This window comes from Hypanus sabinus, chromosome 28, assembly GCF_030144855.1.
Source record: "Hypanus sabinus isolate sHypSab1 chromosome 28, sHypSab1.hap1, whole genome shotgun sequence".
In the NCBI taxonomy this organism is placed as follows: Eukaryota; Metazoa; Chordata; class Chondrichthyes; order Myliobatiformes; family Dasyatidae; genus Hypanus; species Hypanus sabinus.
In genome coordinates, this window is record NC_082733.1 from 17,901,013 (window position 1) to 17,913,212 (window position 12,200).

General features: G+C 42.0%; 1 protein-coding gene and 1 long non-coding RNA gene across 8 annotated transcripts in view; one reads left to right on the forward strand and one right to left on the reverse strand.

Annotated features, from left to right (window-relative positions):
* Positions 1 to 9,113, reverse strand: part of LOC132382459 (uncharacterized) — a 39,472-nt gene extending 30,359 nt beyond the window's left edge. The window contains exons 1-2 of the long non-coding RNA XR_009508319.1: positions 9,048 to 9,113; positions 5,456 to 5,508 (exon numbers count right to left, since the gene is read on the reverse strand). This is a non-coding gene — a long non-coding RNA (uncharacterized LOC132382459). The remainder of the gene's footprint in view (positions 1 to 5,455; positions 5,509 to 9,047) is intronic.
* Positions 1 to 12,200, forward strand: part of sema4ba (sema domain, immunoglobulin domain (Ig), transmembrane domain (TM) and short cytoplasmic domain, (semaphorin) 4Ba) — a 435,779-nt gene that overhangs the window by 303,757 nt on the left and 119,822 nt on the right. For all 7 annotated transcript variants that reach the window (XM_059952676.1, XM_059952674.1, XM_059952678.1 and 4 more), the window contains one exon: positions 9,076 to 9,395. In XM_059952676.1, coding sequence (XP_059808659.1) covers positions 9,278 to 9,395 — 118 coding nt within the window. In that variant the 5' untranslated portion in view covers positions 9,076 to 9,277. The remainder of the gene's footprint in view (positions 1 to 9,075; positions 9,396 to 12,200) is intronic.

The following is a 12,200-nucleotide window of genomic DNA, read 5'->3' on the forward strand; positions in this document are numbered from 1 at the left end:
GAGCTTGTGAAATGGCACCTTGGTGAACCAGATGATTGTATATTAGAATATCACTTTAGAAACCAGAACATGTTGGAGCTGTCAGGGGCACGGCTTGGCATTCTGACAGCCTGTGGTCAGCTACACAGAAGGGTGACAACAGCAATGCTGGGAGGTCCTGAGGAACCATATGGACAGAAACGTTTAGAGTGGCCCTTGGGGCTTACGTAGTTGCTCACTGCAATTTACAACTAGGATTAGGTCAAAATGTTAAAGGCTGCAACCAAACTTTGAAATATAGGGAAGCAGTGGGAAGGAAGGCCAGACACATTAGGTCAAAGTCTGGGGAATTAGCCAGAGAAGAGAAGTGGAACATTCTTCCCTCCTCAGAATATTGTAGCTACATTGATAAGCTTAAAGTTAACCATTAATTCAGAGCTGTTGCCTCACAGTTTCCGGGATCCAGCATTGATTGTGACTATGGGTACTTCCTCTGTTCATTCTTCCTGAAACTGTGCGGGTTCCCTCTGGGTCCTCCAGTTTCCACCTACATCCCAAAGGTGTCAGGGCTGGTAAGATAAAAGGCCAAATCATCTGTATTGTGTAGGTATGTAGCAAAGTCTAAGGGAGTTGATGGGGAGAGCAGGTTAGTAAAACTAGTTGAGGAGTAGAATTGCTCAGTAAACAATAAGACTTGATAGGCCACAAGGAAATGTATGTCAAATATCCTGAGCATTTTCCTATAGTTTGCTGACAAAATTCAGTTGCCAGTCAGTAGCCCATGGGTATTAAAAAACTACACGTTTCTCTTACTCGGTCAAGGTCGAGGTCACTTACTTGGTGTGGAGAATGGCTGGACATTTCAAGCCATTTCAGTCCCCAGCTGAGGAAGATGTGCTTGAAACGCTTTCCCCCGAACCGGTAGCCGGGCTGGGTTCAAAAGATCAGGGAGCTGTACTGTGGCAGGTTTGGGATGACAGGGCAAAGAGGCAGGATTCATTGGGTCAGGGGGTAAGACTATCAGGATTTGAACTAGAGATCATCAGGCAGACTACATGCAGAGCTTAGGGTGATCATTATTGGGTAGAGTCACACTGGGAAGGTTCAGGAGAAAGTGTTGAGATTTGAACTGGATTCGTGCTGTGGTTGGACATAGTTGGGTGAGGGTGGGGTTTGGGGGGTTAGGAGCTGGTGTCAGGACTATGCGATTTATGTTACAGCTTAGAATTCAGGAGTAAAGGGAAAAAACTGAGGACGAAAGCTGTCAGACCTGATACTTTGACAGCTTCTCCTTCCACAGATGCTGCCCGTCCAGCTGAGCTTTCCCAGCGTCTTCTGTTTTTGTTTCAGATTTCTGTCATCTGCTTTTTTTTTGTTTTATTTTTGCCATGACAACTGGTGGAGGATCGCAACGGGTATATGGCGGAGTACAGGATAGGATAGGAGGTCATCAGTTTTGCAGATTGAGTTGAGGCCAGAGGCTTGAAAGGGTGAACGAAGGACCTAACTTAGTGAGGCCTAACCCAGTATCAGAGTGTGAAGACCTGAACCCCAACACTCCTGGACCACCCAGTCTCATTTCGGTTCAATGCCTATAAAAAGAGTGCAGAGTGGGAAATGGTGTCAGCCAGGGTGACTACTATGGGAACAGTGTCAGAATGCAAGGCGACTTCTGCTCAGTGTGACAGAAACATCCAGTGAGCTTAGAAGTGGCTGATCTCACATGCCAGTTTGGAGTTGAATTGATTTTGTGTTGCATGATTCTGAAGAAATTCCAGCTAATCAACTTGACAATAAAATAAGTAATAGCTATGATGCGATTACAACACCTCATTAAATTTGCATTATCCCATTGGAAATGGGTGTCTTGAAACTTCCCACCTTTATCAGTTACAATTTTAGCCACTCGCTTACGCCTGGTGAAAGGTTTACACGGAATACTTCCATTTAAAAGTGGTTGTCAAAATCTGTCAGAGAAAAAAATTGACTGGAAATTTTGTGCTAGAGCCCACATAATAACACTAAAAGAAGACTGAATATTTATTTCATTTAATCACAACTTCTGACAGATTTGGGCAAAATGAGAATTTATTCACATCTGTAAATGCCCTCAGTAAGTGCATTCTTGAACTACAGCAACCTTCTGATTAAAGTTCTCTCATACTGCTATTACAAGCTGTTCCATGATTTTGCTCAGGAACTTTCATACTCTATCCATTACGAACCAAGTGAGTGAGCTGTTGTTGGAGAGAGGGATGGATTTGGGTTGTCAGTCAGCTGGGCTTTCTCCTAGTTTGTGCTGAGTTTCCTGAATGCTGTTCGAGCTGAACTCATCCCAGCAAGTGCAAGATACTGAATTATACTCACAACATATGTCTTATGGAAAGACTTTGGGGAATTAGGTGAATAACACCCCATGAAATACCTAGCCTTTATAGAGTCATAGAAAAGTACAATGTAGAAACAGGCCCTTTGGCCCTTCTCGACTGTGCCGAATAACTTAAACTCCCTACTCCCATTGACCTGAACTGGGACCATAGCCCTCTATACACCTACCATCTGCGTATCTATCTAAACTAATCTTAGACGCTGAAATTGAGCTTGCATGCACAACTTGTGCTGGCGGCTCGTACCACACTCTCACAATCCTCTGAGAGAAGGAGTTTTCCCTAAACTTTTCACCTTTCACCCTTAACCCATGACCTCTGCTTGTAGCCCCACTCAACCTCAGTAGAAAAAGCCTGCTTGCATTTACTGCTTATACCCCTCATAACTTTGTATACCGCAGTCAAATCTCCTCTCAATCTTCCACATTCAATTGAGTAAAGTCTTAACCTATTCATTGGGTCCCACAGACCCAGCAGCTATTGTAGCCATTATTAATATAGCTGGCCCAATTTTCAGTAAGAGGTGACCCTGGGATGTTAATAGTGGGGAACTTATGATAGTAATGCTATTGAGAGGCTAGTTAGACTCTGCGACTGGGGTTGATAGAACCTTCAATCATGCTGAAGGTTCTCGTCCCAAAACGGCGACTGTACTCGTTTCTATAGATGCTGCCTGGCCTGCTGAGTTCCTCCAGCATTTTGTGTGTGTTGTTGGATAGACCTTTGACTGACTCACCTTTGCCAAGTCTAGATATTACCTGGATCTCTGCACTGGGGGAGCCTGCTTCAACATCATGAATATAGAAACTAGAAAGACCAAACGAATTGCAATAATGGTTTAGCTGTACTCTGTGTGTATATACCTCTGTGTTTACATATGTATCTATATGTATGCATTTGTATATGGATGCACCTATATATGTGCTTGTGGGGGTGAGTGTGTGTGTATGTATGGTCAACATTTTACCAACAGCTTCTTCCCCTCTGCCATCAGATTTTTGAATTGGGCATGAACCCATTAACAATACCTCGCCATTTTGCTCTCTTTTTGAACTTTATTTTCTATATATTTCTTATAATAACTTTTTACGTATTGCTCTGCACTGCTGCCACAAAACAATAAATTTCATGACATATGTTGGTGATAGTAAAACTGATTCTGATTCTGTGTTCTGTAATAGGTCAGGTGTTTGTTTTCTGTAATCTGTCACGTTGGATCTGGCTTCATGCAAAACACAAAAAACTACATAGTGTTATAAACAGGAGATCATTTGGCCCATTCTTTCTGTGCTTAAATCCAATTAATCCAGCATTTTTGCTTTTTCTCCGCAATCTGTCAGATTTCCCTTTGACCAGTTTAGCCAAGTCCCTTTTTAAGGCTGACAATATACTTTAAAGGGAGAAAAAATGAACAAAGTTTTTAATCCGAGCACACCCTGATTAAGCAAATAAGCTTTCGTCAGCTTTCTTTAGTCTGGCAGAAAGCCACACCTATCTTTGGGTCTATACACTGCACCAAAAGTTTATTATCAAGTATCACTACTACTTTCTGGATTAGTCAGGTTTACTCACCATCGTCAGGGACAGTCAATCTGTGAAGTTTTTCTTTTGCTGAAGTCGACTGAGTGATTTCTTGAAACTGCCAATCGCTTAAGCTCGGTTGGTTATACAATTGTGCAATAATAGTCACAGAGTTTGTAGTCCCAATTTCCTTTTGCGTCGCACTCATCAACTTTTCAGGTAATGTCACATTTCCTTTGAATTCTCTTTAATATTCAGCATGAGTGCCCGTGAAATTCGCTCACCCATAGCAGGAACCTATCTTAGAAGATCTTGGCTAATGGACTTCTATTGGGGAAGGTGATTCATGGAATCATCCTTTTGAATCCTCGATATCTGAGTACTGTAGTTTGAATTCACTTTACTTTAATGGTGATGGTGACTTGCATTGTGAATGTTGATTTGTGAGTTAATATCCATCCAAGTTCATTTTCGTTTTATTATTATAGCTATTAATTTTTAATGCTGTCTGTCGTAGTGTGAGGTTATTATTGTTTGAGTGATGATGGGAATTTACAGTGGGGAGATGGATTGCTCAGTTGAGTGACTGGAGCAATTTTTTTGAATGTTTTCACTAGTGCTGAGAAGTGGATTAAAGATTGCAGATTAAAGTTTATTCAGAAATGAGTTGGAAGTGGGGCTGAGAGATATTAAAGCACAGTGGAAGTCACACCTGCACTGCAGTATGAAGCAGTTTTTCCTCAATTCATGAATTTAGATGAAAAATTAAATCTAAATACTCAAAATGCAGGTTATTTGTGCAGTGCAAAGTGCTGAATGTTCACAAGCTCTTCCAATGCAGTATAACCCTTTGGGAGGGCAATCTGTAAATAGCATATTGCAGTATATGCAATGCAGTGTACCTGGAGATGTTGTGTGCAGATTATGCAGTGTAAATGCAGTTAATGCAACCAGTTTCATTTCACACAGCAAAATGCAGCATAATGGTGTGCACAGTTCCGATTTGAAGCAGTGCAAGGGGCAATATGGACTGTAGAGTGCAGAATAGTGGGGTAATGCAGGGTGCATAATATAATTTATAGTGCAATATACACAGGTTAATAAGATGCATATAATTTAAAGTGTACCTACTTTATACAGGGATATTGCAGTGTGTTTTAATGCAATTTTTCAATATGAATTAGTATATTAGATTTAGTATATTATGTCATTTAGTGCAATGTATGACATTTAATGCAATGTTAAGTTTAATTTAGAACAGTACATTGTAGTCTATGTGATTCACTGAGAGGCATGTGGTTGGATACAGTGCTTCAAAGCAGTGTTTGTTTAATATAACGTGTGTGGCATGATACAATAGTTTCATATAATAGCATGTAAGTGGATTCTTAGCAGCGGTGCTCACTGAATCAAACCTTACAAGCAACTCGTTGGACCTCCAATACAGTCTGTGGCAAGACCCAGTCCCAGTGGAGGACAACCCCAACAGAGCTGGGACAACAGTGGTACAAAGGTGGAAGGGAATAGTCCCAGTGATGGAAAAGGTTAAACATCAATAACTCACTCACTGAAGTAGTGTCTGCGGAGTCAATCTGGTTCTCGACCTCATCGCAGCCTTGGTCTGAACACAGATCGAAGAGGTGAATTCCAAAGGGGAGGTGTGACGACAGGACAACAGTTCGACCAAATGTGTCATGAAAGGGAAATAGCAAAACCGAAGTCAATGGATGTCAAAGAGGAAAACACGCCAGTGGTTCTTCCCAAAGGGAGAAGGTGTGATTGCCAGAGATCAGTTCCCCCCGGCTTCTGGAGTTTGCTGCAGGGCTTCACCAGGCTAGCTTCGTCAGCCAATACCATGAGTAGGTTGGAAGTTGGGATTTTTGCTGGTGACTGCACACAATCAAGTACAGTACCTGAACAGATTCAGAAATGAGCTGACAAGTGCCAAGTTGTTGAAAGGCCAAATAGACTCTAATCAGCTATCTTTAATGTTCAATAGTATTTTTTTTGTGTTGTTTTTTTACGATGTTCAGTCTAGTTTTTGTACTGTATCATGTAACACCATGGTGCTGAAAAAACATTGCCTCATTTTTACTATGTACTGTACCAGCAATTGTGGTCGAAATGACAATAAATTGACTTGAATTGACTTGACTTGACTTGACTTGACTCAATAACATAATCATCTCTGCATTTCCCACCATCATCATCTCATGGGCTACCATTGACCAAAGCTCCAGAGTTCTAGCTGACACTATAAAGCAGCAGACAGTGTTAAGTATGATTTTACAGTGTAGTAGAGCAGCATAATACAATATGCAGCATAAAGTTTAGTGTGAATCATAATGTTCTGCTAAAACTGAAGGTAGAATATGGCGATGACCATGGAATAATATTATACAATGCAACACCTGCGGCATAATGCATCATAATGCAATCCAAGGCACTGTAAACAGCTTAATGAGCAGTTTATGTAAGTGAATTATGTATTTTATATATGTGTTGCTTGGTGAATACGAGGTTCAGAAATGGTGCAAATGGCTGAGGCATAGAAAACCTTGAAATCCAATGGGACTTACTCCTTTAAGTGATTTAATTTAGCACGTCATTTAATTTGCATTGAATTTCTGTTTTGTACTGGTTGTGACAGTTTTAAATAGTCCAAGTTGTAAGCAGTTTGAGGTTAAAATTGTGAGCTGATATTAACAATGCACATGAACAGAGCAAGTGCAAGCTTTGTCTATTATTAAAATCAAGAATTATAATTAATTGTGTATTTATTAATATTTAATTTTTAGATATTATCAAAGGAAAGATGACTGCATATAGGGAAATTTAATGCATCAGACAATCACAAACTAGAATTAGATTTTTTAAATTTTAGCAAATTTATTAATGTCCAGTCTAGGTTAATAGTTGAATATAGATTTATCTTACTTCTGGTGTTCCTACTGGTAATTAGATTTCACCCTGAGTTGCATCATTTTATGCTTTTCCTCAGTCTCAGTCCCCAGTAAGTCAAAGCTGCTAGTTCTTGCTGTTAAAGTCAGAGACTTTTCGTCATCTGACTGAAGCCACTGTGCGCTGCTGAACCAAAATATTTTATACACTAAAATATCTGAACTAAAATACTTTATTATAACTTGCATTCCAGTAAATCTGCATGCTGACTGGTTTCTTGGCCTGTAACTGTCAACAATTATTTATCATGAAAAGAAGTAGGGAACATCGATAAGAACCATCAGTTAGGTTTCAGTTATCTTGCACAGACCTTTCCCTTGGGCGCCTGTTACGCAGAATATGCACTGTAGTTGTGTGCTCTTAATGCAGCTGCTAGATAGATCAAAGTTGCTGGGGAACTGATTGTGGCCTTCTCAATCATCAGTGGTTGGCCTGTTTCTTGTGGTGGACACTTACTGGAAGAACAGATTTAGAAACGGGGCTAGAGATCCACACAAGCTCCCAATACTGAGCTGGCATTTTCTGTCCCAGTTGCCTCATTTACAAGTGTCACAATCAGTGTTCCATCTTCTTAAATACTCTGTTTTTATAAAATTGTCCCACATTTATTATTTGGAGTAAGTCCATAAAAATAAGAATTTATAATTTTTTAATTTCTTTGAATATGTTCCACGTTATTGCACTTGAGCAAGACATTACAGAGGAAAGAAGAGTAACTTTTAAGGAGTATATTCAAGGTGAAGGGAGAGGGTTAGGGACAAAGCTCGAGCACCTTGGATGGAAGCAGCAGTACCATAATTATCAATCGTCACAAAGGTATGCGGCCCAGAAACAGGTTCGCTGGCCCACCATGTCCATACTGATCATCAGGAACCTATCCAAACCAATTCCATTTATCAGCACATGACCTTTAACACACTGGCAGTTCAGTTGCTTTTAAATGCTTCTTAAATGTTCTGAGCTTATCTCCCTCCACCACCCACTCCAGCAAGTGCATCCCAGATTCCAGCCACTCTATGGGTGAAAAACCTCTTCCTCAGATCCCCTTTAAACCTCTTACCCCTTATTCTACTCTTATAGTTTTATATACCTCTGCTATCTTTCCTATCTATGTCCTTTGCACTGTCCTCACATGGCCGGTGAAGATTTTAGAAATCCGCCTGAGCCCCATCAATCACATGGAAACCTAATTTTGGCTTGAAGACAATGATGATCTGCACAATGCCAGACTGTTGAGGAGTTCTCAGTGACTTATGAATCTCTAGGTGTGACATGACCTGATGCATCAAGGACGTGGATGGATCTGGAATCACTTATTGACATTGAGGGGTATCGACACCAGATGTCACCGTACGCCACCGAGCAGAATACGATGTGAATAGGCTGGGGAGAGCTGGGTGGGGATAGCGGAGTACAGGGTGATTGAAGCTTATGGATGAGTGGAGACAGGAGCACAGCTAATCGAGCATTAGGATCTCAGGGCAACAAAGGCAAGGGTGAAGATTCCAGCAGCAAGAGAACTGAGAGAGGATGGGGGTGGGCAGTGTTACTGAGCCGTCATGGTGGTGCAACAGAATTGGGAGATCGGAGGATTATTTCATGGCGGCATAGGGCACTAGGTTGGTAGATAGTTGGCAGTGCCGAGTACAGGGATGGAGTCTGGGGCTGTGTAATGGAACATGTGATGGAAGCCAGGACCACTGGGCTCAGGCTTCCAAGTACAGAGCTGAAGGAGATTCTGTGTTCTCATTGAATAAAAAGCCACAATGCGGTAGATTTAAGTTAGAAGAACATTCTAAAGAAGCAGTATGGGGAGAGTTGGAAGTTGACGCGTTGATATGAGTTAATATGACGTGTTTGTTACTGGAGAGATCTCATTCAACAACAGCAAGTCAAATGGAAATGGCAGGGGCCACAGATCAATCATCCAGGGGAGTTTGGTAGCTGATCATCCTGGAATGGGGAGGGAAATCAGTGAATCACTGGCCAAGGCTGGATAGGTGGGAGAGAACCAGCCAAATATAATATCACAAAGCAGAAAATGATGCAGTAATAGTTCTGATAGAAGAGCGTTCACACACTATGAAATGTGGTAGCTTCCAGACACCAAGCCAGCTTGTGAGTAGTTCAAGCCACGTTCATGCGATCTTTGTTGTTAACACATGATTATGTTGCTCCTGTAACTGATCCATCACTAACCTTTCCTTGCTTGCTGCTTCTGTTGCAGGTTCAGCTTCGGGAAATAGCAAGCCTGCTTGGATTTCGTCTGACCTGCAGGAACTGGTTTGGGGAGTGACAGCGCTGGTTGAGAGCCGTAGTGCTGCTTGTTATACCCACCCCGGTGTCTTACTGTGAATAAGCGGATTTCAAACCCTTTGCAGATTAGACCGGGGTGGGGGGGGGGCAGCTACTGCCTTTCTGTAGCCACCATGAACCTGGGCAGCCTAAGTTACCTGGTGCTGACAGCAACTACTCTATACACTGCTGCGCTTAATCAGCCCACCAGCAGGGAGTATGATCCAATTCCGAGGATTGCCTTTGCTTACAGTAAGTGTGCCGGCTTGCTCACTGAAAAGTGACATGTTAAGATTGCTTTGTATAAGTCTTATTTGATTCTGAAAGTGATAACTGTTTAACACATGCATGGATATTAAAAGTGAGGACAAGAGGGTCAGAAACTGTTTGCCTTGACTTCTGATCCTCTTCCCTTTCATCCACTTTATGTATGTCTGCTACTGCTCCTCGTATAAGATGAGGACAACCAGTAATGAGAATGGAACGATCAAGTGGGTGATCACCTCTCTCTCTCTAATAACATATGTCAATTTAGAAAGCTTTGCACAGATAATCATGAACTGCTCTGAAAAATCAACACCACTTTATTTGAATTTGTAACAGAGAATGCTGTAACAGCTCAGGCAGCGTCTCCAGCTGGTCACAGCTTTCCCAGTTCAGAAGTTCAAAGTTCCCAGCGTAATTGCACAAAATTCATTCCTCCCAACTATCTCACTCTGGTAACTTTCACGGCTCACAGGCAGACTGTCTGGTAACAGAAATCTTGTGACATTATAAGAAGTGAGGAGTAGAGAATCTTGCCATCTTTTCTCAGAAGGACCCATTCAGAAGTACACTGGAAATTACTGAAGGGAATGCACACACTGCACAGTCAAACGAAAAAGCTCTGAAGTAGAGAGGGGGGACTGCAAACTTATGTAACTAAGATACAGTCGGCCCTCCTCATCCGCGGGGGATTGGTTCTGGGGACACCCCCCCCCCCCGCAGATACCAAAAAACGCGGATGTTCAAGTCCCTTATATAAAATGGCATAGTATTTGCACATCCTCCCGTATACTTTAAATCATCTCTAGATTACTTATAATACCTAATACAATGTAAATGCTATGTAAGTAGTTGTTATACTGTATTGTAGGGAATAATGACAAGAAAAAGAAGTCTGTACATGTTCAGTACAGACCCAACCATCATAGCTCCTCTGGGAACGCTGATGCCGCCTCGGCGCCAGCCAATGCCGATTCTCCCGTGGTCTTTAAGTTCTTGAGGCTGTAGTGCTTTACATAGCTAGCCAGCCATCCCTTACTAGCCTTCAACTCCTTCCTCCTGCTCACAACACAAGTAGCGAACGAATGAGACGCGAGGTCAACAACGCTCAACTTCTGGGTTGTCCCGATCCGCGCATGCAGAACCCGCGGATAAGGAGGGCCGACTGTACAGACTGGAGCTTAGTAACGGCACTGTCCCCTCTGAGTCAGAAGTTCATGCATGCAAGCTAAACCAAAACATAATTCAAAGTTCAAAATAAATCTATTGTCACCATATGTCGCCATGTACTGCCCCTAGATTCATCTCCTTGTAGGTTTTCACAGTAGAACCGCGAATTACAGTAGAATCAATGAAAAACTACCAACAGAGACTGAGAACCAACCAATGTGCAGAAAAAGCCAAAAAGGCACAAATAAAAATAATAAATAAACAAACAAACAAATAACCAGGGTTCAATTCCCACCACTGCCTGTCAGGAGTTTGTACATTCTCCCCGTGACTGTGTGGATTTCCGCCAGGTGCCCCAGTTTCCTCCCACAGTTCAAAGACGCACTGGTTGATAGGTTAATTGGTCATTGTAAACTCTCCCAGGATTAGGCTAGGGTTAAATCGGGAGTTGCTGGACAGCGTGGCTTAAAAGGCCAGAAGGGCTTACCTCATGTTGTATCTCAATGAAGAATGAAATATGTAGATAGATAGATAGACAAACAAACAAACGAATGAACAAACAAACATGAGTAGTAAAGTCATTGGATGTGCAATCAGTTCAGTGTTGAAGTGTGTGAAGTTATCCGCACTGGTTTAGGAGCCTGATAGTTGTAACTGTTCCCTGACCCTGGTGGTGTGAGACCTAGGCTCCTGTACCTCCTTCCCAATGGCAGCAGTGAGAAGAGAGCATGGCCTGGATGGTGCAGTCCTTGATGCTGCTTTCTCGTGGCAGTTCTCCTTGTAGATGTGCTTAATGGTAGGGAGGGATATTCCTCAGAGTTGGCCTTATCCACTATTTTTGTAGGTATTTTCCATTCTTGTGCATTGGTGTTTCCATTTCAGTTCATGGTACAACCAGTCAGGATACTCTCCATTGTGCATCTACAGAAGTTTGTCATGTTGAATCTGTGCAAACTTGTAAGAAAATAGAGGTGCGGCCATGCCTTCTTTGTAATGCCACTTGCGTGCTGGTCCCAGATGGAATATCTGAAATGACATCGGCAAAGAATTTAAACTTAATGACCCTCTCCACCTCAGGTCCCCTAATGAGGACTGCTTCATGGACTTCCCCTTTTCTCCTTCTGTAATCAATAATTAGCTCTTTGGTTTTGCTGAGATTGAGTGAGAGGTTGTTGTGGCATCACTCAACTTGATCTTCAATCTCCCTCCTCTATGTTGATTCATCACCACCTTTGATTTTGCCAAAGGTAGTGGTGTTGTCAGCAGACTTAAATATGGAATTGGAGTTGGACTTGGCAGCACGTGAACTGAGAGACTTCATGAACTACATTCAGCGAGCCTTGTGTTGTCTAAGCTGTGAATATCTGGGATAGTTTTAACCTGTTCTTATGAACATAAGAAAAACTTGCATTATTTCTTAAAAATAGCGAACACTGTAAGTATTCAGAGCAAAGTTCACACAAAGCTGGAGGAATTCCACAGTCAACCATCATCTCTGAAAAGGAATTAACAGTCAACATTTAGGGCCGAGACCCTTAACAGGAGTTTTGTTTATTCATCTCCATAGATGCTGTCTAACCTGCTGAGTTCCCTCAGTCTTTTGTGTGTGTTGCTCTAGATTTA